The sequence below is a fragment of the Anomaloglossus baeobatrachus genome, chromosome 6 (assembly GCF_048569485.1).
Source record: "Anomaloglossus baeobatrachus isolate aAnoBae1 chromosome 6, aAnoBae1.hap1, whole genome shotgun sequence".
Taxonomy (NCBI): domain Eukaryota; kingdom Metazoa; phylum Chordata; class Amphibia; order Anura; family Aromobatidae; genus Anomaloglossus; species Anomaloglossus baeobatrachus.
In genome coordinates this window covers 81227632-81251266 of record NC_134358.1, presented here as the reverse complement: position 1 = coordinate 81251266, position 23635 = coordinate 81227632, and the positions used below count along the sequence as shown (strand labels likewise).

Sequence of the window (23635 nt, the reverse complement as noted above, 5' to 3'; positions counted from 1 at the left end):
GCTGATGCTCTGGTGCAATCGGCACGTGGAGATAAGCATCCTTGATGTGCCTGTCAGTGGCATCCTTGAGTGATGCACCATCTGCCACTGCAACTATGGATCTGGCCGCCAGTCTAGAGACTGGAGGATCCACCTTGGGACACTGGGCCCAACCCTTGACTACGTCAGGGGGGGAAGGGATAACGTGTGTCATGAAGTCGCTTAGTAAAGCGCTTATCCGGAAAAGCTCGGTGCTTCTGGACTGCGTCTTTGAAGTCGGAGTGATGAAGAAACGCACTCCGTGTACGTTTGGGAAACCTAAAATGAAATTTCTCCTGCTGAGAAGCTGGCTCCTCAATCGGAAGGGGTGGAGGAGAAAGATCTAACACCTGATTGATAGACGCTATAAGGTCATTTACTATGGCGTCCCCTTCAGGCGTATCAAGGTTGAGCGCGGCGTCAGGATCAGAGTCCTGATGTGCCGCATCTGCTTCATCCTCCAGAGAGTCCTCATGCTGAGAACCTGAACAGTGAGATGAAGTCGAGGGAATCTCACAGCGAGCCCGCTTCGTCGGTCTGGGACTGCGGTCCGTGTCGGAGTCCTCCCCGTGGGACCTATGAGTTAACCCAGGAGCTCTTTGCTGCTCCGACCGAGGGGGGCATGGGGGCAATGAATCAACAGTGCCCGGGGCCTGTGTTACAGGTCTGGACTGCAAAGCTTCCAGTATCCTAGCAGACCATCTATCCATAGACTCAGAAAGTTTGTCAGCAAATACTGCAAACTCTGTCCCTGTCACCTGGACAGTGGGGGCCGGAGGTTCCACCTGGGCCGGGGGTCCCACCAGTGGCTGAGACTCCGGCTGAGTGAGTGTCACAGGGGCCGAGCATTGCACACAATGAGGGTAGGTGGAACCTGCAGGGAGCATTGCCGCACATGAGGTACAGGTTGCAAAGTAAGTCTGTGCTTTGGTACCCTTGCTTTTTGCAGACGACATGCTGTTTCTCCTCTTAGAATAATCAGTGAGGGTATATAGCCAAACGCTAACAGTGAGGCCGTACAGAGTAAATGTATACACTATAAGCATATAAATATACAATTCGGCACCCAGGGGGACCAGCACCTAGTAACAGGTGCTGCTTACCGACCGCTCCCAGCGGTTGTGTGACCACCAGATCCCTGCCTGGGCCTCCCAGAGCTGTGGAGCTCAGTTGTCTCCCCTCTGAAGTTCTCCAGCGTCTTGTAGCAATGGCTGCCGGCGTTCAGAGAGGAGGAGGGGGCCGTGGGCGTGCCTGTAAAAGTGCGGGAATCTGGTGCCCCACGGTGCTCAGTGAGGGGGGAGGAGAATTCAAAGTATGCTCCTGCCCTCAGTGCTGACGTCCAGTGCAGCGTCCCGCCCTTACCCCTGACTGGCAGGCCCGGGGGCGGGAATATGCGGCACTAGGCCGCAAAAGCCGGGGACTAAAGTTATAAGCGCGGCCGGCAAACAAGCGCGGACAGCGCGGTAGTCTTGGCGCACTAACACACCCAGCAGCTGCTGCAGTGTCTATTACCCAGGCGCACTATGCGCCGTCCCCAAGGGGACACAGAGTACCTCAGAGTCGCAGGGCCTTGTCCCTGATAATACCCGGCTCCTGTCCAGCAGATTCCCCCAGGGGCTGCGGAGGGAGCGCGGTCCCAGCGCCTGGTGACCGGTCAGGATCCCACTTCACCCAGAGCCCCTAAGGGATGGGGAAGGAAAACAGCATGTGGCTCCTGCCTATGTACCCACAATGGGTACCTAAACCTTAACAGCACCGCCGACCCGAGTGGGGTGAGAAGGGAGCATGCTGGGGGCCCTGTATGGGCCCACTTTTCTTCCATCCGATATAGTCAGCAGCTGCTGCTGACTAAAATGTGGAGCTTGCGTGGATGTGTGCCTCCTTCCACAAAGCAATAAAACTGAGGAGCCCGTGATGCACGGGGGGGTGTATAGGCAGAGGGGAGGGGTTTACACTTTTAAGTGTAATGCTTTGTGTGACCTCCGGAGGCATAAGCTATACACCCAATTGTCTGGGTCTCCCAATGGAGCGACAAAGAAATTCTCTTTTTCTTCATCGTTCCTTATGGGAGATCCAGACCATGGGACGTTCTAAAGCAGTCCATGGGTGGGAATAAACAGAAAAACTGAGAAGTAGGCGAAACCTAACTTCACAAATGGGCGACAGCCGCCTGAAGGATGCGTCTGCCCAAGCTCGCATCTGCCGAAGCAAGAGCATGCACTTGGTAGTGCTTCGAAAAGGTATGCAGACTAGTCCAAGTGGCAGTCTGACAGACCTGCTGAGCCGTAGCCTGGGCCTGAAAGCCTAAGAGGCACCGACAGCTCTGGTCAAGTGTGCCTTGATCCCCAGCGGGAGAGGCACTTGAGTACACTGGTAGGTATCGGAAATGGCCGACCTAAACCAACGAGCCAGGGTCGGCTTAAAAGCCGAAAGGCCCTTACGCTGACCAGCGGTCAGCACAAAAGAGAGGTGCACCGCCTAAGAACAGCGGTGCGAGACACATAGATCCGGAGCGCCCGCACCAGATCCAGAGTATGCAACGCCCTTTCAAAGCGATGAACAGGAGCCGGACAAAAGGAAGGCAGGGAAAATGCCCCGGTTAAGGTGGAAACAGCAACCACCTTAGGGAGAAAGTCCTGAGTCGGACGGAGAACCACCTTGTCTTGATGAAGGGAGGACTCCGAAGAGAGTGCAGCCAAAACAGAGACTCTCTTGAGGGAAGTTATGGCCACTAGAAAGACCACTTTCTGTGAAAGACTAAACAAAGAGACCTCCCTAAGAGGCTCAAAGAAGGGAATTTTGTTTACTTACCGTAAATTCCTTTTCTTCTAGCTCCAATTGGGAGACCCAGACAATTGGGTGTATAGCTACTGCCTCCGGAGGCCACACAAAGCATTACACTTAAAAGTGTAAGGCCCCTCCCCTTCTGCCTATACACCCCCCGTGGGATCACGGGTTCCTCAGTTTTAGTGCCAAGCAAGAAGGAGGAAAGCCAATAACTGGTTTAAGAACAAATTCAATCCGAAGGAACATCGGAGAACCGAAACCATTCAACATGAACAACATGTGTACCCGAAAAAACAAAAATCCCTAAGCAAACAGGGCGGGTGCTGGGTCTCCCAATTGGAGCTAGAAGAAAAGGAATTTACGGTAAGTAAACAAAATTCCCTTCTTCTTTGGCGCTCCATTGGGAGACCCAGACAATTGGGACGTCCAAAAGCAGTCCCTGGGTGGGTATAATAACCCCTCGTGATAGGACCGTAAAACAGCCCTACCCTACAGGTGGGCAGTCGCCGCCTGAAGGACTTGTCTACCTAGGCTGGCGTCCGCCGAAGCGTAGGTATGCACTTGATAGTGTTTGGTAAAAGTGTGCAGACTCTACCAGGTAGCCGCCTGGCACACCTGCTGAGCCGTAGCCTGGTGTCGTAATGCCCAGGACGCACCCACGGCTCTGGTAGAATGGGCCTTCAGCCCTGAGGGAACCGGAAGCCCAGCAGAACGGTAGGCTTCAAGAATTGGTTCCTTGATCCACCGAGCCAGGGTGGATTTGGAAGCTTGCGACCCTTTGCGCTGACCAGCGACAAGGACAAAGAGTGCATCCGAGCGGCGCAGGGGCGCCGTGCGGGAAATGTAGATCCTGAGCGCTCTCACGAGATCCAACAAATGCAAATCCTTTTCACATTGATGAACTGGATGAGGGCACAAGGAAGGCAAGGAGATATCCTGATTAAGATGAAACGGGGATACCACCTTAGGGAGAAACTCCGGAATAGGGCGCAAAACCACCTTGTCCTGGTGAATCACCAGGAAGGGAGATTTGCATGACAGCGCTGCTAGCTCGGACACTCTCCGGAGAGACGTGACCGCTACTAGAAAGGCCACTTTCTGTGAAAGGCGAGAAAGGGAAACATCCCTCATAGGCTCGAAAGGCGGCTTCTGAAGAACAATTAGAACCCTGTTCAGATCCCAGGGCTCTAACGGCCGCTTGTAAGGAGGGACGATATGACAGACCCCTTGCAGGAACGTGCGTACCTGAGGAAGTCGTGCTAGGCGCTTCTGAAAAAATACAGATAGCGCTGAGACTTGCCCCTTGAGGGAGCTGAGCGACAAACCTTTTTCCAACCCGGATTGCAGGAAGGAAAGAAAAGTAGGCAATCTAAATGGCCAGGGAGAGACTCCCTGAGCAGAGCACCAAGACAAGAATATTTTCCACGTCCTGTGGTATATCTTGGCGGAGGTAGGTTTTCTGGCCTGTCTCATGGTGGCAATGACCTCTTGAGACAATCCTGAACCCGCTAGGATCCAGGACTCAATGGCCACACAGTCAGGTTCAGGGCCGCAGAATTCTGATGGAAAAACGGCCCTTGAGACAGCAAGTCTGGTCGGTCTGGTAGTGCCCACGGTTGGCCTACCGCGAGGTGCCACAGATCCGGGTACCACAACCTCCTTGGCCAGTCTGGAGCGACGAGGATGGCGCGGCGGCAGTCGGACCTGATCTTGCGCAGCACTCTGGGCAACAGAACCAGAGGTGGAAACACATAAGGAAGCCGGAACTGCGACCAATCTTGAACTAAGGCGTCTGCCGCCAGAGCTCGGTGATCGTGAGACCGTGCCATGAAAACTGGGACCTTGTTGTTGTGCCGAGACGCCATTAGGTCGACGTCCGGCATCCCCCAGCGGCGACAGATCTCCTGAAACACGTCCGGGTGAAGAGACCATTCCCCTGCGTCCATACCCTGGCGACTGAGGAAGTCTGCTTCCCAGTTGTCCACGCCTGGGATGTGAACTGCGGATATGGTGGAAGCCGTGTCTTCCACCCACGTCAGAATCCGCCGGACTTCCTGGAAGGCTTGCCGACTGAGAGTTCCTCCTTGGTGGTTGATGTATGCCACCGCTGTGGAGTTGTCCGACTGAATACGGATCTGCTTGCCTTCCAGCCACTGCTGGAAGGCTTGTAGGGCAAGATACACTGCTCTGATCTCCAGAACGTTGATCTGAAGAGTGGACTCTTGCTGAGTCCACGTACCTTGAGCCCTGTGGTGGAGAAAGACTGCTCCCCACCCTGACAGACTCGCATCTGTCGTCACTACCGCCCAGGATGGGGGTAGGAAGGATTTCCCTTTCGACAATGAGGTGGGAAGCAGCCACCATCGAAGAGAATCCTTGGCCGCCTGAGAGAGAGAGACGTTGCTGTCGAGGGACTTCGACCTCCCGTCCCATTGGCGGAGAATGTCCCATTGTAGTGGACGCAGATGAAACTGCGCGAAAGGGACTGCCTCTATTGCTGCCACCATCTTCCCTAGGAAGTGCATGAGGCGTCTCAAGGGGTGTGACTGGCCTTGAAGGAGAGATTGCACCCCTGTCTGCAATGAACGCTGTTTGACAAGCGGAAGCTTCACTATCGCTGAGAGAGTATGAAACTCCATGCCAAGATATGTTATCGACTGGGTCGGGGTTAGATTTGACTTGGGAAAGTTGATGATCCACCCGAAACCCTGGAGGGTCTCCAGCGCCACGTTCAGGCTGTGTTGGCATGCCTCTTGAGAAGGCGCCTTGACCAGCAGATCGTCTAAGTAAGGGATCACGGAGTGTCCCTGAGAGTGTAGGACTGCAACTACAGCTGCCATGACTTTGGTGAAGACCCGTGGGGCTGTCGCCAGACCAAAAGGCAGGGCTACGAACTGAAGGTGTTCGTCTCCTATAACGAAGCGTAGAAAACGCTGATGCTCTGGAGCAATCGGTACGTGGAGATAAGCATCCTTGATGTCTATTGATGCTAGGAAATCTCCTTGAGACATTGCGGCGATGACGGATCGGAGGGATTCCATCCGGAACCGTCTGGTTCTCACGTGGTTGTTGAGAAGTTTTAGGTCCAGAACGGGACGGAAAGATCCGTCCTTTTTTGGTACCACAAACAAATTGGAGTAAAAACCGTGACCTTGCTCTTGAAGAGGAACAGGGATCACCACTCCTTCCGCCTTTAGAGTGCACACCGCCTGCAGGAGAGCATCGGCTCGGTCGGGAGGCGGAGACGTTCTGAAGAATCGAGTTGGAGGACGAGAACTGAACTCTATCCTGTACCCGTGAGACAGAATGTCTCGCACCCAACGGTCTTGGACCTGTGGCAGCCAAATGTCGCCAAAGCGGGAGAGCCTGCCACCGACCGAGGATGCGGAGGGAGGAGGCCGGAAGTCATGAGGAAGCCGCCTTGGTAGCGGGTCTTCCGGCTGTCTTTTTTGGGCGTGACTGAGCCCGCCAAGAATCTGAACTCCTCTGATCCTTTTGAGTCCTTTTGGACGAGGAGAATTGGGACCTGCCCGAGCCTCGAAAGGACCGAAACCCCGACTGTCCCCTCCTCTGTTGGGGTTTGTTTTGTCTGGGCTGAGGTAAGGATGAATCCTTACCCTTGGACTGTTTAATGATTTCATCCAAGCGCTCACCAAACAGCCGGTCACCAGAAAATGGCAAACTGGTTAAACATTTTTTGGAAGCAGAATCTGCTTTCCATTCCCTTAACCACAAGGCTCTGCGTAAAACCACGGAGTTGGCAGATGCCACTGCCGTACGGCTCGTAGAGTCCAGGACAGCATTAATCGCGTAAGACGCAAATGCAGACATTTGAGAGGTTAAGGATGCCACCTGCGGAACAGATGTACGTGTGACCGTGTCAATCTGTGCAAGACCAGCTGAAATAGCTTGGAGTGCCCATACGGCTGCGAATGCAGGAGCAAACGACGCGCCGATAGCTTCATAGATGGATTTCAACCAGAGCTCCATCTGTCTGTCAGTGGCATCTTTAAGTGCAGCCCCATCCTCCACTGCAACTATGGATCTAGCCGCAAGCCTGGAGATAGGGGGATCCACCTTGGGACACTGGGTCCAGCTCTTGACCACGTCAGGAGGAAAGGGATAACGTGTATCCTTAAGCCGTTTGGAGAAACGCTTATCTGGATAAGCGTGGTGTTTCTGGACTGACTCTCTAAAGTCAGAATGGTCCAGAAAAGTACTTAATTTACGCTTGGGATACCTGAAATGGAATTTCTCCTGCTGTGAAGCTGACTCCTCCACTTGAGGAGCTGGGGGAGAAATATCCAACATTTTATTGATGGACGCGATAAGATCGTTCACTATGGCGTCACCATCAGGAGTATCCAGATTGAGAGCGGTCTCAGGATCAGAATCCTGATCAGCTACCTCCGGCTCATCACACAGAGAATCCTCCTGCTGAGACCCTGACCAGTGAGATGATTTAGAGGGCCGCTCATAGCGAGCTCGCTTAGGCTGTCTGGGACTGTCGTCCGTGTCAGAGCCATCACCCTGGGATGCGTGGGACACCCCCGGAGCTGTTCCAACTGAGGGGGGCCAGGGAGCAATGAATCAACAGTGCCCATGGTCTGAGTTACTGGTCTAGACTGCAAAGTTTCTAGAATCTGAGACATAGTCACAGATAATCTATCCGCAAAAATTGCAAACTCTGTCCCCGTCACCTGGACAGTATTCACAGGTGGATCTCTCTGGGACACCTCCAGCAGAGGCCCCGGCCGAGCAGGGGGCACAGGGACCGAACACTGCACACAATGGGGGTCAGTGGAACCTGCCGGTAGAACAGCCTCACAAGCGGTGCAAGCAGCATAAAAAGCCTGTGCCTTGGCACCCCTGTTTTTTGCGGACGACATGCTGTATTCTCCACAGAGCAATCCAGGAGGGTATATAGCCAAGAATCACCAGCGACCGTTTAGTGCAATGTATAGCATGCAAGCATAAAAATACAATTGAACACTTCGTCACTAGTGGGGTCAGCACCGGAGGTGCCGCTTACCGCCCGCTAAAAGCGGGTGTGTAGTCGCCAGAATCCCGTGCCTGGGTCTCCCAGAACTTGTCTCCCCTTTCCAGCTCAGCCTGCACACAGGAATGGCTGCCGGCGTTCTGTGAAGAGGGGCGGACCGTGGGCGTGCCTCAGACAAAGTGCGGGAAACTGGCTTCCCACTGTGCTCAATGTGAGGGCTGGAGTATGTAAAGCAGACTCCAGCCCTCGGCGCTGACTTTCTGTATAGCGTCCCGCCCTTCCCCTGACTGGCAGGCCTGGGGGCGGGAACGAAACGGAACTAGGCCGCAAAAGCCGGGGACTCTAGTAAAAAGCGCGGCCGACAAATATGCACGGCCAGCGCGGAAGTCCCCGGCGCACCACAAGTCCCAGCCGCGTCGCAGTAAAAACTGTCAGCAGGGGCCGGCGCGGCAGTTCCCCACACACTAACTCCCTTAGCAAGCTGTGGAAGTGTGGCACAAGCGCAGCAGCGCTATTGTCCCCGGCGCACTAACACACCCAGCAATGCTGCAGTGTGTGCGCGGTCTGTACGGGGACACAGAGTACCTTGGCGTAGCAGGGCCCTGTCCCTGACGATACTCCGCTCCATATCCAGCAGATTCCCCAGGGGCTGTGGACGGAGCACGGTCTCTGTGCCTGGAGACCGGTAAATCCCACTTCACCCAGAGCCCAAAGGGGGATGGGGAAGGATGCAGCATGTGGGCTCCAGCCTCTGTACCCGCAATGGGTACCTCAACCTTAACAAACACCGCCGACACAAAGTGGGGTGAGAAGGGAGCATGCTGGGGGCCCAAGTATGGGCCCTCTTTTCTTCCATCCGACATAGTCAGCAGCTGCTGCTGACTAAACAGTGGAGCTATGCGTGGATGTCTGACCTCCTTCGCACAAAGCTTGAAAACTGAGGAACCCGTGATCCCACGGGGGGTGTATAGGCAGAAGGGGAGGGGCCTTACACTTTTAAGTGTAATGCTTTGTGTGGCCTCCGGAGGCAGTAGCTATACACCCAATTGTCTGGGTCTCCCAATGGAGCGCCAAAGAAGAAGGGAATTTTGTTACTTACCGTAAATTCCTTTTCTTCTAGCTCCTATTGGGAGACCCAGACGATTGGGGTGTATAGTACTGCCTCCGGAGGCCACACAAAGCATTACACTAAAAAGTGTAAGGCCCCTCCCCTTCTGGCTATACACCCCCAGTGGGACCACTGGCTCACCAGTTTTAGTGCAAAAGCAAGAAGGAGGAAAGCCAATAACTGGTTTAAACAAATTCACTCCGAAGTAACATCGGAGAACTGAAAACCATTCAACATGAACAACATGTGTACCCGAAAAACACCCAAAAATCCCGAAGGACAACAGGGCGGGTGCTGGGTCTCCCAATAGGAGCTAGAAGAAAAGGAATTTACGGTAAGTAACAAAATTCCCTTCTTCTTCGGCGCTCCATTGGGAGACCCAGACGATTGGGACGTCCAAAAGCTGTCCCTGGGTGGGTAAAGAAATACCTCCTGTTAGAGCTGCAAAGACAGCCCTCCCCTACGGGGAGGCAACTGCCGCCTGCAGGACTCTTCTACCTAGGCTGGCGTCCGCCGAAGCATAGGTATGCACCTGATAATGTTTGGTGAAAGTGTGCAGACACGACCAGGTAGCTGCCTGGCACACCTGTTGAGCCGTAGCCTGGTGTCGTAATGCCCAGGACGCACCCACGGCTCTGGTAGAATGGGCCTTCAGCCCTGATGGAACCGGAAGCCCCGCAGAACGGTAGGCTTCAAGAATTGGTTCCTTGATCCATCGAGCCAGGGTGGATTTTGCAGCCTGCGATCCCTTGCGCTGACCAGTGACAAGGACAAAGAGTGCATCCGAGCGGCGCAGGGGCGCCATGCGGGAATGTAGATTCTGGGTGCTCTACACCAGATCCAACAATGCAAAGCCATTACATATCGATGAAATGGATAAAAGGAAGGTAAGGAGATATCCTGATTGTGATAAAAAGGGAATACCACCTTAGGGAGAAACTCTGGGATCGAAAGCAGCACTACCTTATCTTGGTGAACACCAGGAAGGGAGCTTTGGATGACCGCGCTGCAAGTTCGGACACTCTCCGAAGAGACGTGACCGCTACCAGAAAGGCCACTTTCTGTGAAAGTCGAGAAAGTGAAAACATCCCTCAGAGGCTCGAAGGGCGGCTCCTGGAGAGCAATTAATACCCTGTGCAGATCCCATGGGTCTAACGGCCTCTTGTACGGAGGGACAATGTGATAACCCCCCTGCAGGAACGTGCGTACCTGAGGAAGTCGTACTAGGCGCTTCTGAAAGAATACCGACAGCGCTGCGACTTGTCCTTTAAGGGAGCCGAGCGACAAACCTTTTCCCCATCCAGATGCAGGAAGGGAGGAAAAAGGAGACAATGCAAATGGCCAGGGAGACACTCCCGAAGCAGGGCACCAAGATAAGAATAACTTCCACGTCTAGTGGTAGATCTTGGCAGACGTGGGCTTCCTAGCCCGTCTCATGGTGGCAATGACGTCTTGAGATAATCCTGAAGACGCTAGGATCTCGGACTCTATGGCCATACAGTCAGGATCAGGGCCGTAGAATTCAGTGGAAAAAACGGCCCTTGGGACAGTAAGTCTGGCCGGTCTAAGAGTGCCCACGGTTGGCCGACCGTGAGATGCCACAGATCCGGGAACCACGACCTCCTCGGCCAGTCTGGGACGACGAGGATGGCGCGGCGGCAAGCGGAGCTGAGCTTGTGTAGCACTCTGGGCAACAGTGCCAGAGGTAGAAACACATAGGTAGCTGGAACTGCGACCAATCCTGAACTAGGGCGCCTGCCGCCAGAGCTCTTTGCTCGTGAGACCGCGCCATGAAAATCGGGACCTTGTTGTTGTGCCGAGACGCCATTAGGTCGACGTCCGGCATCCCCCAGCGGCTACAGATTTCCTGACACCCTTCTGGGTGCAGAGAACATTCCCCTGCGTCCATGCCCAGGCGACTGAGGAAGTCTGCTTCCCAATTTTCTACGCCCGGGATGTGCACTGCGGATATGGTGGATGCTCTGTCCCCCACCCACGTCAGAATCCGCCGGATTGCCTGGTAGGCTTGGCGATGCGTGTTCCGCCTTGGTGGGCGATGTCTGCCACCGCTGTGGAATTGTCCGACTGAATTCGGATGTTTTCCTTCCAGCCACTGCTGGAAGGCTTGCAGGGCAAGATACACTGCCCAGATTTCCAGAACATTGATCTGAAGGATGGACTCCTCTGAAGAGAGTCCTTGACCGTCTGAGAAGGGAAACGTTCCTGTCTAGGGACGTCGACTCCCCAACCCATTGGCAAAGCATGTCCCATTGAAGTGAACGCAGATGAAACTGCGCGAAAGTGACTGCCTCTGTATGAGGCGTCTTAAGGGGTGTGACTGGCCTTGAAGGAGAGACTGCACCCCCGTCTGTAGTGAACGCTGCTTGTCCAGCGGAAACTTCACTATCGCTGAGGGAGTGTGAAACTCCATGCCCAGATATGTCAGCGATTGGGTCGGTGCCCGATGTAACCTTGAAAAGTTGATGATCCACCCGAAACTCTGGAGAGTCTCCAGCGCCCCATTCAGGCTGTGTTGGCATGCCTCTTGAGAGGGTGCCTTGACAAGTGGATCGTCCCAGTAAGGATCACAGAGTGACCCTGAGAGTGCAGGACTGCTCCCACTGCTGCCCTGAACTTGGTGAAAACCCGTAGGGCTGTCGCCAGACCGAAGGGCAGGGCTACGCACTGAAGATGCTCGTCTTCAATAACGAAACGTAGCAAACGCTGGTGCTCTGGAGCAATCGGCACGTGGAGATAAGCATCCTGATATCCATTGATGCTAGGAAATCTCCTTGAGACATTGAGGCAATGACGGAGCGGAGGGTTACATCCGGAACCGCCTGGCCTTCACGTGCTTGGTGAGCAGTTTTAGGTCCAGAACAGAACGGAAAGAGCCACCCTTTTTTGGCACCCCAATCAGATTGGAGGAAAAAACCGTGTCGTGTTCCTGAAGAGGAACAGGGATTACCACTCCTTCTGCCTGCAGAAGAGCATCGGCTCGGTGGGGGGAGGGGGGGGGAAGTTCTGAAGAATCGAGTCGGAGGACGAGAACAGAGCTCTATCCTGTACACGTGAGACACAATGTCTCTCACCCACCGGTCTGTGACCTGTGGCAGCTAAATGTCGCCAAGCGGGAGATTCTGCCACCAACCGCGGATGCGGAGAGAGAGAGCTGAAAGTCATGAGGAGACCGCCTTGGTAGCGGTTCCTCCGGCTGCCTTCCTTGGGCGTGATTGAGCCCGGCCGGAATCTGAGCCCCTCTGAGCCTTTTGAGCCCTTTTGGACGAGGACGATTGGGACCTGCCCGAGCCTGGGAAGGACCAACCTCGACTGTCCCCCCAGGACAGCATTACTAGGGTAAGTCGCAATGCAGACATTGCGAGGCTAAGGACACCACCTGCGGCACAGATGTACATGTGCTCAAGACCAGCTGCGCAAGTCCAGCTGAAATAGGTTAGAGTGCCCATACGGCTGCGAATGCCGGAGCAACCGACACGCTGATAGCTTCACAGACAGATTTCAACCAGAGGTCCATCTGTCTGTCAATGGCATCTTTAAGTGAAGTCCCATCTCCACTGCAACTATGGATCTAGCCGCAAGCCTGGAGATTGGGGGATCCACCTTTGGACCCTGGGTCTAGCGCTTTACCACGTCAGGGGAAAGGGATAACGTGTATCCTTAATACGTGTGGAGAAAACGCTTATCTGGTAAGCGTGGTGTTTCTGAACTGCTTCTCTGAAGTCAGCGTGGCCAGAAAAATACTCAATATACGCATGAGTACTGAAAAAGGATTTCTCCTGCTGTGAAGCTGACTCCTCCACTGGGGGAGCTGAGGGAGAAATATCCAACATTCCATTGATGGACGCTATAAGATCATTCACTATGGCGTCACCCTCCGGTGTATCCGGATTGAGAGCGGTGTCAGGACCAAAGCCCTGATCAGCTACGTCTGCCTCATCATACAGAGAGTCCTCCTGCTGGGACCTTGACCAGTGATGAAGCCGAGTGCCGCACCCAGCGAGCTAGCTTAGGCTGTCTGGGACTGCCGTCCGTGTCAGAGCCTTCACCCTGGAATGTCTGGGACCCCCCCGGAGCACTGATTACGTTCCAAATGAGGGTGGCCAGGGAGCATTAATCAAGATTGCCCATGGCCTGTCTGGACTGCAAAGTCTCTATCCCATGACAATCTATCAGCCGAAACTGCAACTCCGTCCCTGTCCCTGGACAGGGTTCACAGGTGGTTCCTTTGGCCACCTCTAGTAGAGACCCCGGCTGACCCAGTGCTACAGGGGAGCATTGCACACAATGGGGGTCAGTGGAACCTGCCGGTGGAACAGTATCACATGCAGGAAAAAACAGCATAGGAAGCCGGTGTTGCTTCTTTGCTGCTGTATTCAAGCCATCTATGCAATGTATAGCATACAAGCATAAACACTTCAGCACATGCAATACAAGCAGCATAGAAAGCCTGTGCCTTGGCACCCTTGCTTTTTTGCTGCTGTTGTCCAGCCATCTAGGAGAATATAGCCCAGACTAGCGACCGTACAGTGCAATGTATAGCATACAAGCATAAGTACAAATGAACACTTCAGCACATGCAATACAAGCAGCCTAGAAAACCTGTGCCTTAGCACCCTTGCTTTTTTGCTGCTGTTATCTCGCCATCTAGGAGGGCATATAGCCAAAGATAGCGACCTACAGTGCAGTGTATAGCATACAAGCATAAAATACAAATGGACACTTCGGTATTTAGTGGGGTCGGCACTTCAGGTGCTGCTTACCGCCCGCCTATAACGCGGGTGTGTGGTCGCCAGAGCCCTGTGTTGTGTTGCCCAGAGCATGTCTCCGTTCCCCAGCTCGGACTGCGTGCAGGAATGGCTGCCGGCGTCCTTCTCCAGCTCGTGTGACGAGGGGCGGGCCGTGGGCGTGCCCCAGACAAGAGCGGGAAACTGGCGTCCCACTGTGTCCAGTGAAGGGGGCTGGAGAATGCAAAGCAGACTCCAGCCCTCGGCGCTGACTGTCTGTACAGCGTCCCGCCTCTCCCCTGACTGGCAGGGCTGGAGGCGGGAACGAAACGAAAACTAGGCCGCAAAGCCGGGGACTCGAGTAATAAGCGCGGCCGTCCATGTGCACGGCCAGCGCGGAAGTCCCCAGCGCACCACAAGTCCCAGCCGCGCCACAATGTAAAAAACACCCAGCAGCGGCCGGCGCGGCAGTTCCCAATACATAAATTCACTCAGCTAAGCTGCAGTGAATAATAGCACGAGCGCACCGCGCTGTTACCCCCGGCGCACTAACACTCCCAGCAATGCTGGTGTGTGTGTGCGCGCTTGCCCGGGGACACAGAGTACCTTAATGTAGCAGGGCCCTGTCCCTGACGATACTCAGCTCCATATCCAGCAGGTTCTCTGGGTCTGTGGATGGAGCCCGGTCTCAGTGCCTGGAGACCTGTAAGATCCCACTTCGCCCAGAGCCCTGAGGGGGGATGGGGAAGGAAAACAGCATGTGGGCTCCAGCCTCCGTACCCGCAATGGGTACCTCAACCTTAACAAACACCCGACAAAAGTGGGGTGAGAAGGGAGCATGCTGGGGGCCCTAGTATGGGCCCTCTTTTCTTCCATCCGACATAGTCAGCAGCTGCTGCTGACTAAACAGTGGAGCTATGCGTGGATGTCTGACCTCCTTCGCACAAAGCAGAAAACTGGTGAGCCAGTGGTCCCACTGGGGGTGTATAGCCAGAAGGGGAGGGGCCTTACACTTTTTAGTGTAATGCTTTGTGTGGCCTCCGGAGGCAGTACTATACACCCCAATCGTCTGGGTCTCCCAATGGAGCGCCGAAGAAAGGGGGGTTTTCGGAATCCGTGAGGACCGAATTAAGGTCCCAGGGCTCCATGGGCCGCCGGTAAGGCGGAATGATGTGAGATGCGCCCTGCATGAAGGAGCGCACCTGGGCCAGCCGGGCGATACGCCGCTGGCACAACACTGACAGAGCCGAGACCTGTCCCTTAAGGGAATTGAGGGATAGTCCTAGCTGCAGACCGGACTGTAGAAGGGACAGGAGGGTCGGCAAGGCCAAAAGGCCAAAGGATACTTCCGAGCTCGAGTCATAGTGGAGATGACTTCAGGAGGGATACCAGAAGCCGTCAAGATCCATGACTCAAACGCCACGCCGTCAATCTGAGAGCCGCAGGTTCTGGCGGAAGGACGGACCTCGTGAGAGAAGGTCTGGACAGTCCGGGAGATGCTATGGCACCTCTACGGACAGACGGAGCAGGTCAGGGTACCAAGCTTGCCTGGGTCAGTCTGGAGTAATGAGAATGACCCGACGGCCCTCCTTTCTGATCTTGCGCAGGACTCTGGGCAAGAACTAGAGGGTGAAACACGTAAGACAGACGAAGCTGGGACCAAACTTGAACCAGTGCGTCTGCCGCAAAAACCTGAGGATCGTGGAGCCACGGTTTGACGGCTGAGATAATCTGCCTCCCAGTTTTCCACGTCTGGGATGTGGGCTGTGGATATGGTGGACTAGGAGTCCTCCGTCCACTGAAGAATGAGATGAACCTCCAACATTGCCAGGCGGCTGAGTGTCCCGCCCTGGAGGTTGATGTAGGCAAACGCTGTAGCGTTGTCTGACTGGACTCGAATGTGCCTGGCCGCCAACAGATGGTGAAAGGCTTAGGGAGCTAGAAACACAGCTCTGATTCCCAGCACATTGATCCAGAGGGCTGATTCGGACAGAGTCCAAGTGCCCTGCGCTCCATGGTGGAGAGATACTGCTCCCCAGCCGGATAGACTAGCATCTTGGTGAGGATCACCCGGGACGGAGCCAGGAAGGAGCGTCCCTGAGACAGAGGGGACGAAGCCACCACTGAAACGAGCCCCTGGTCTGTGGCGAAGCCACCGCCCCGTGGAAGGAGGAAGTCCGCTTGTTCCAACAGCGGAAAATATCCAGCCGCAGAGGACGCAGATGGAACTGGGCAAGGGAATCGCTTCCATTGACACCACCATCTGATCCAGCACCTGTATTAGGTGCCTGATGGAATGACGTCGACCGCCAGCGGAGGGACTGCTGTTTGACTAAGGGCAGCTTCACAAGTGCCGACAGAGTCTCGAATTGCGTCCCTGAGTATGTAAACTTCTGGGTCGAAGTCAGAGTGGACTTGGACAGAATGACAAACCACCCGAATTGGTTAGAGTGGCGAGAGTGAGCGAGGCACTCCGCTAACAGTGTGCACTGGATGAAGCCCAGACTAGAAGGCTGTCCAGGACAAAAGGATCACTGCCAACCCCTAGAGTTGCAGGACCGCAATCACAGCTGCCCCGACCTTGAGAATAGTCGAGGGGCCGTGGCTAACCTCAAGGGAAGAGCCACGAATTGGACCACTCTGATTGAAAAACGTAGGCAACGCTGGTGTGAAAATGCGATTGGCACATGCAGACCGGCATCTCTGATGTCGATGGATGCTAGGGAATCTCCTTGGGTCATTGATTGATCGCAGAGACTCTATGCGAAACTGCCGCACCTGAACATGCTTGAGAAGCTTGAGATCCAGGTCGGAAGGCACCGCCCTCCTCGGGTACTAGGAATAGATTTAAGCAGAAATCTCAGAACCGTTCCCAGTCGGGAACCGGTACAATTACTCCAGTGGCCTGCAAGAATGCCACAGCCTGTGAGAAGGCGGCGGCCTTGGAGCAGGGGGGAGTTGACAGAAAAAATCTGTTTGGCGGGCTGGATAGAAATTCTATCCTGTAGCCGTGGGAGATGGTATCTCGCACCCACTGATCGGAGACGTGTTAAAACCATACGTCGCCAAAGTGGGAGAGCCTGCCACCGACCAAGGACGTTGCTGGCGTGGCCAGATAGCCAGGAGGAGGCTGACTTAGTGGCAGCATCTCCTGCGGTCTTCTCGTGCGCCATTTGGGTTTACGATCCTTGGCTGAGCCAGTGGACGAGGCCGAGGGCTTAGAGAACGATCAGATGGAGGAACAAAAAGAACGAAACCTCGACTGATTCCTGCCCTGGACAGGTTTCCTGGTTTAGGTTTGTGGCATGGAAGAAATTCTTCCCGCCAAGAGCTTCCTTAATAATTTCATCCAGTTGTTCCCGAATAGTCTGGTCCCAGCAAAAGGGAGCCCAGCAAGGAACTTTTTTAGAAGCATCCGCCTTCCACTTCCGAAGCCACAGGAGCCTGCGGATAGCGAGGAAATTAGCCGAGGCCACCGCAGTGCGGTGAGAGTCTCCAGCATGGCAGACATGGCATAGGATGAAAAGACTGAAGTCTGGAAGTTAAGGCAACCATTTCGGGCAAAGAGTCCCTGTGAGGGAATGCATCTCCTCTAGAGAAGCAGAGATGGCTTTGAAAGCCGCACTGCTGCAAAAGCTGGGGAGAACGAGGCCTCTGCCGCCTCCATACAGATTTGGCCAGAAGGACAACCTGGCGGACAGCAAAGCCGTAAGTGAGGAGCCATCAGCCACTGATACAACGTCCGGGCTGAGAGTCTAAACACCGGAGAGACCACCTTTGGTGAATGAGCCCACTCCTTGACCACCTCTGGTGGAAGGGGAAAACTGTCATCAGAACCACGCTTTGGGAAGCGTTTGCCAGAGCAGACCCTGGGCTTGGTCACAGTGGCCTGAAAACTGGAGTGGTTAAGGAACACACTCCTTGTTCTCTTTGGCAAGGTAAACTGGTGCCTTTTTGCCAGAGAGGGTTGCTCCTCTGATACTGGCGGATTGAGGTCCAGTACAGAATTAATGTACAGTGGGAACCTTAGAGAGGTGCCGTCAGCCACTGATACAACTATCCGGGCTGAAATACTAGACACCGGAGGGACCACCCTTGGTGAATGAGCCCACTCCTTGACCACCTCTGGTGGAAGGGGGAAACAGTCATCAGAACCACGCTTTGGGAGCGTCTGTCAGGACAGTCTCTGGGCTTGGTCACAGTGGGCTGAAAACTGGAGTGGTTAAGGAACACACTCCTTGTTCTCTTAAGGTATACTGATGCCTTTCTGCCAGAGGGGGATACTCCCCTGATACAGGCGGATTGAGGTCCAGTACAAATATAATGGACGCAATCAAATCATTAGCATCTGCATCACCTTCGGACAGATCAATGGTACATTAAGTAGCGTCCGAGCCCCCAGTAAAGACATCCTCCTCGTCCAGTGAGTCAGCTCGTGAATCAGAGCTGCGGGACGGGGAAGGACAGGGGACCCTGCGTCTCCATTTTAGGAGGACGGGGTCTGAGATGAAGAGTCCTCTGAGAGCTTTGCTGAGCGAGCCGTAGCAGCCGAAGCGCCCTGAGAAGGGGGCTAATGCATGCTCAGCATCACCGGAGCAGCTGGAGGGACCACTGACGAGCCTCCAGGCTGAGGGACCACTGTGTTTATGTGCTCAGTACAGGCAGTACGAGTCTACATGCAGTGCGTATTAAGAACAGCCTTGCAGCCTTGCTCTGATGTGACTGAATAGGATGACTGAAGTGAGCACTAATATATATATATGAGTGCAAGCCAAAAATACATACTATATATAAGAATAAGGCTGCACATCAAACTTAGATAATGGTATAATGCCTCAAGCATATGGAAAAATATTGGAATATACAATGAAAAATGCTACTTGCTAATTTGAACATGTGAATAATGAATTGCATACCTGCTATGAATATTAGGAAAAAGGAGATATTTAGCAATCGCATTGATCAATGTAACTGAGCCCCAAAACCTCGTCAAGGTATATCTCTATATTGGGGTCCCTAGCTCTGTGACCCTAACTGTGTGTCATCTCATTGCAATTAAAAACTGCTATGGGTGGAGAGGGGTAAATAAGGACTTTCTTATATAGGAGATGGAAAAAACATGGCCGAAAGGGGCGGAGCTGTGTTCACATTCAGAAAAAAACTACATATAACTGAATAGGATGACTGAAGTGAGCACTAATATATATATATGAGTGCAAGCCAAAAATACATACTATATTGGCTTGCACTCATATATATATATTAGTGCTCACTTCAGTCATCCTATTCAGTTATATGTAGTTTTTTTTCTGAATGTGAACACAGCTCCGCCCCTTTCGGCCATGTTTTTTCCATCTCCTATATAAGAAAGTCCTTATTTACCCCTCTCCACCCATAGCAGTTTTTAATTGCAATGAGATGACACACAGTTAGGGTCACAGAGCTAGGGACCCCAATATAGAGATATACCTTGACGAGGTTTTGGGGCTCAGTTACATTGATCAATGCGATTGCTAAATATCTCCTTTTTCCTAATATTCATAGCAGGTATGCAATTCATTATTCACATGTTCAAATTAGCAAGTAGCATTTTTCATTGTATATTCCAATATTTTTCCATATGCTTGAGGCATTATACCATTATCTAAGTTTGATGTGCAGCCTTATTCTTATATATTGCTCTGATGTGAGACATGCTGCAGAAATGGGGGCTCTGTCCAGAATGACCCCCAGCAGAGTATATAAACAGAGAATAAAAGCAGCTGCACAACTGGAGGTTGTGGCTTGCCAGACTGTTTAACATACATTTCTGTGCCCTCCAGTCCCCCAGCCCAGGCCTCCATTTGTCACAATGTGGTATCTCTGTGCCTATGCAGACATTGAGAACGCTGAGAAAATGGCGACCGGAGCGAGGAGAGGGGGCGGGGCCTACTCTGAGAGCGGGCAAATGAGGTATACAGGGGAGGGAATCTTTCCTCAGTGAGGAGTGTCCGTTCCCTGTGCTGAAGAGCCGCTGGGCGGAGCCACACTGTCCCTCTGCATGACTGACATGCAGGGGGAGTGAAACCGAAACTAGGCCTCAGGCAAAGCCGGGGCCTAGATTTAAACATGCGGCCAGCGTGCAGGCACCATCGGCGCGGTTCTCCAGTGAAAACTGGAGAACCGGCCGGAAATGTTACCAAAGTCATATAACACACTCCCCCCAATAAATAAAGTACAAGGGACCCCTGGAAAGACCACTTTCTGTGGTAAAAACGTCTCAATACTTAGCTTTTGAGACGCAGGTGCCAGGTCCCTGGGGGGGGGGGGTTAAACGCTCCGTCCGGCAGGATCCTGAAAAAGGGCTGCGGATGGAGACCGGTCTCCTGCAAAGCAGTGAGAACCGTGATGGCTCCCACTTCAAGCCAGAGCCCCAGGGGATGGTGAAGGAGCGTGGCATGTGAAGGCTCCAGCCTTGTAAAGTCAACCTTAACAGCACTGCCGACACAGTGGGGTGAGAAGGGACATGCCGGGAGTCCAGATTGGACCCGCTTTTCTTCCAAATCTTTGAAATCAAAAATCAAAAATCAGAGAATGCATGTGTGTGTGTGTGACCTCCTGAACACAAAGCATTGAAACTGGCTAGGACTGGCTACCAGGGGGTGTATATGCTAGGAGGGAGGAGCTACACGTTTGAGTGTAGTACTTTGTGTGTCCTCCGGAGGCAGAAGCTATACACCCATGGTCTGGGTCTCCCATAAGGAACGATGAAGAAAAACAGAATATAAGGTAACAGAGGTACAACATTATGCAGAAGCCTCCACGTGACCTGCTGGTTTCGGGTATACATACACTGTGATCCTCCGCCCCTGACCAGCACTTCCCACTGAAGTACATTCCTCCGTCTGTACATCATGTTCAATACTAACCAAATTTCCTGAAACCCTTAAAATACTAAACTTCAAGTGAATTCTGAAGTACAAGACAGAGGCCTGAGCTGTGACAAGCGGCTGCACCCTTAACACTAGAACTACTGGACTCGTGACACCTATATAGAAATACATAGTGCAAAGTAGTCAAAAGGACTACCTCAGTAGTTCTAGTGTTAAGGGCAATTTAACAACAACTACTTTCAGAATTCACTTTCCAGAGCAATCAGCTGATCTAGGTATCGTCCACTTTACACAGTAGACTTTGAGGCAGGAGCAATTGCCAAAAGTGTATAACATTGCAGCTACAATTCTCCATCCCTGTAATACAATAACAGCTCAGGTCCAGAAAAGTGGGGCAGAGTGACTAGTACACAGCCCCTCTCCTATCTCGCTCATGCAGTGCTTTCCCAGCTTTAATTCATAGGTTACAATATGGAACAAGAATTACAAGCGTTCTACCCTAAATATAAAGTACCCGGAATAATCATTGAAATAAGCCTGGTTCACCTTTTGCTTTTCGGACGATTGTGGACTGGGTTGACACAACGGTGAAGGACTCGTTCTCAGGTGCGGTGTCTGCGTCGGCTCCTTTGTCACGTTTACGTTGTTGCCTTTTTTCCTTGTTGCTGATTTTGGTTTCCCAGTTTCCTAAAGAAAAAATAAAAAAAATCCATAAAGTTTAATGAAAGGTTCACTCCACAGCTTCTCTACGCAATGATCTTTTTTCTTGGCAGATTCGAAGCAGTGTCAAACCAGTGGCCTGTCTATACTTTCAGCGTTTTTCACCCATGCAAATAGGGGGGGAAAAAAACCCAAAAACGTAAAAAACAAATGCAAAAAATGTGTCCAAAGTGCTTGTATTTTATGCGTTTTCCCTGCCAAGAGATGCATTTTTGGTGCAGAAATTTCTGCTGCAGATCATTAGCGTGTGCACATACCCTTAGGTCCTCCAGGTGCAACAGGAACCCAAATAATTTTACATTAACATGTCCTGGGTCAGAAGTGACAAACCTCCTGGACAACGGGGGAGATTTATCAAGGTTAAAGCCACAATTCTAACGTGTGTTGACTTGAATGACCTGAATCATATTTATGAAGTATCATGGACCTTGTCTGCATGTTTGCTGACAAAGGACATGGCTTTGCTGAAAGGAGACATGGCACAACATGCCATATCACCTGCCAAAAAACGTGCACCAAAACTAAGCCGATAGGTGGTCTAAAAAGAGAATTTTGTTTACTTACCGTAAATTCTTTTTCTTATAGTTCCGTATTGGGAGACCCAGACATTGGGTGTATAGCTTCTGCCTCCGGAGGACACACAAAGTACTACACTAAAAAGTGTAGCTCCTCCCTCTGAGCATATACACCCCCTGGATAACCAAATATAGCCAGTTTAGTGCAAAAGCTGAAGGAGAATAGCCACCCACAAGTAGAGATAGAGCAAGAACCGGAACAACCGGAGCCTCTGTCTACAACAACAGCCGGTGAGAACACGCGGAACAAGAAACTGCCAACAGGCAACAGGGAGGGAGCTGGGTCTTCCAATACGGAACTATAAGAAAAAGAATTTACGGTAACTAACAAAATTCTCTTTTTCTTTATCGTTCCTATGGGAGACCCAGACATTGGGACGTCTCAAAGCAGTCCATGGGTGGGAATAAACAGAAAACTGAGAAGTAGGCGAAACCTAACTTCACAAATGGGTGACAGCCGCCTGAAGGATGCGTCTGCCCAAGCTGGCATCTGCCGAAGCATGAGCATGCACTTGGTAATGCTTCGAAAAGGTATGCAGACTAGTTCAAGTGGCAGCCTGACAGACCTGCTGAGCCGTAGCCTGGTGCCTGAAAGCCCAAGAGGCACCGACAGCTCTGGTCGAGTGTGCCTTGATCCCCGGCGGGGGAGGCACCTGAGTACACTGGTAGGCATCGGAAATGGCCGACCTAATCCAACGAGCTAAGGTCGGCTTAGAAGCAGAGAGGCCCTTACGCCGACCTGTGGTCAGCACAAAAAGAGAGGTGCACCGCCTAAGAACAGCGGTGCGAGACACATAGATCCGGAGCGCCCGCACCAGATCCAGAGTATGCAACGCTTTTTCAAAGCGATGAACAGGAGCCGGACAAAAGGAAGGCAGGGAAATGTCCTGGTTAAGGTGGAAAGGAGAAACCACCTTAGGGAGAAAGTCCGGAGTCGGACGGAGAACCACCTTGTCTTGATGAAAATCCAAAAAAGGTGACTCCGAGGAGAGCGCAGCCAAATCAGAGACTCTCCTGAGGGAAGTTATGGCCACTAGAAAGACCACTTTCTGTGAAAGACGAGACAAAGAAACCTCCCTAAGAGGCTCAAAGGGGGGTTTCTGCAAAGCCGTGAGGACCAGATTAAGGTCCCAGGGATCCAAAGGCCGCCGGTAAGGCGGAATGATGTGAGATGCGCCCTGCATGAAGGTGCGCACCTGAGCCAGCTGGGCGATACGCCGCTGGAACAACACTGACAGAGCGGAGACTTGTCCCTTGAGGGAATTGAGGGATAGTCCTAGCTGCAGACCAGACTGTAGAAAGGACAGGAGGGTCGGCAAGGAAAAAGGCCAAGGAGCATGGCCGGAAGAGCGACACCAGGACAGGAAAATTCTCCAGGTCCTGTGATAGATTTTGGCCGAGGAAGACTTCCGAGCCCGAGTCATAGTGGAGATGACTTCAGGAGGGATACCAGAAGTCGTCAAGATCCAGGACTCAAGAGCCACACCGTCAATCTGAGAGCCGCAGAATTCTGGCGGAAAAACGGACCTTGTGAGAGAAGGTCTGGACGGTCCGGGAGATGCCACGGCACCTCTACGGACAGATGGAGCAGGTCTGGGTACCAAGCTCGCCTGGCCCAGTCTGGAGCAATGAGGATGACCCGACGGCCCTCCATTCTGATCTTGCGCAGGACTCTGGGCAAGAGAGCTAGAGGGGGAAACACGTAGGCCAGACGAAACTGGGACCAATCTTGAACCAGCGCGTCCGCTGTAAAGGCCTGAGGATCGTGGGAGCGAGCCACGTAAACCGGAACCTTGTTGTTGTGCCGGGAT

General features: G+C 52.9%; 1 protein-coding gene across 1 annotated transcript in view; it reads right to left on the bottom strand.

Moving 5' to 3' along the window:
• The window catches only part of MTDH (metadherin), a 161209-nt gene that overhangs the window by 110887 nt on the left and 26687 nt on the right, over positions 1-23635 (bottom strand). The window contains exon 4 of the mRNA XM_075353065.1: positions 21076-21216. Within this exon, the coding sequence (XP_075209180.1) occupies positions 21076-21216 (141 nt within the window). The remainder of the gene's footprint in view (positions 1-21075; positions 21217-23635) is intronic.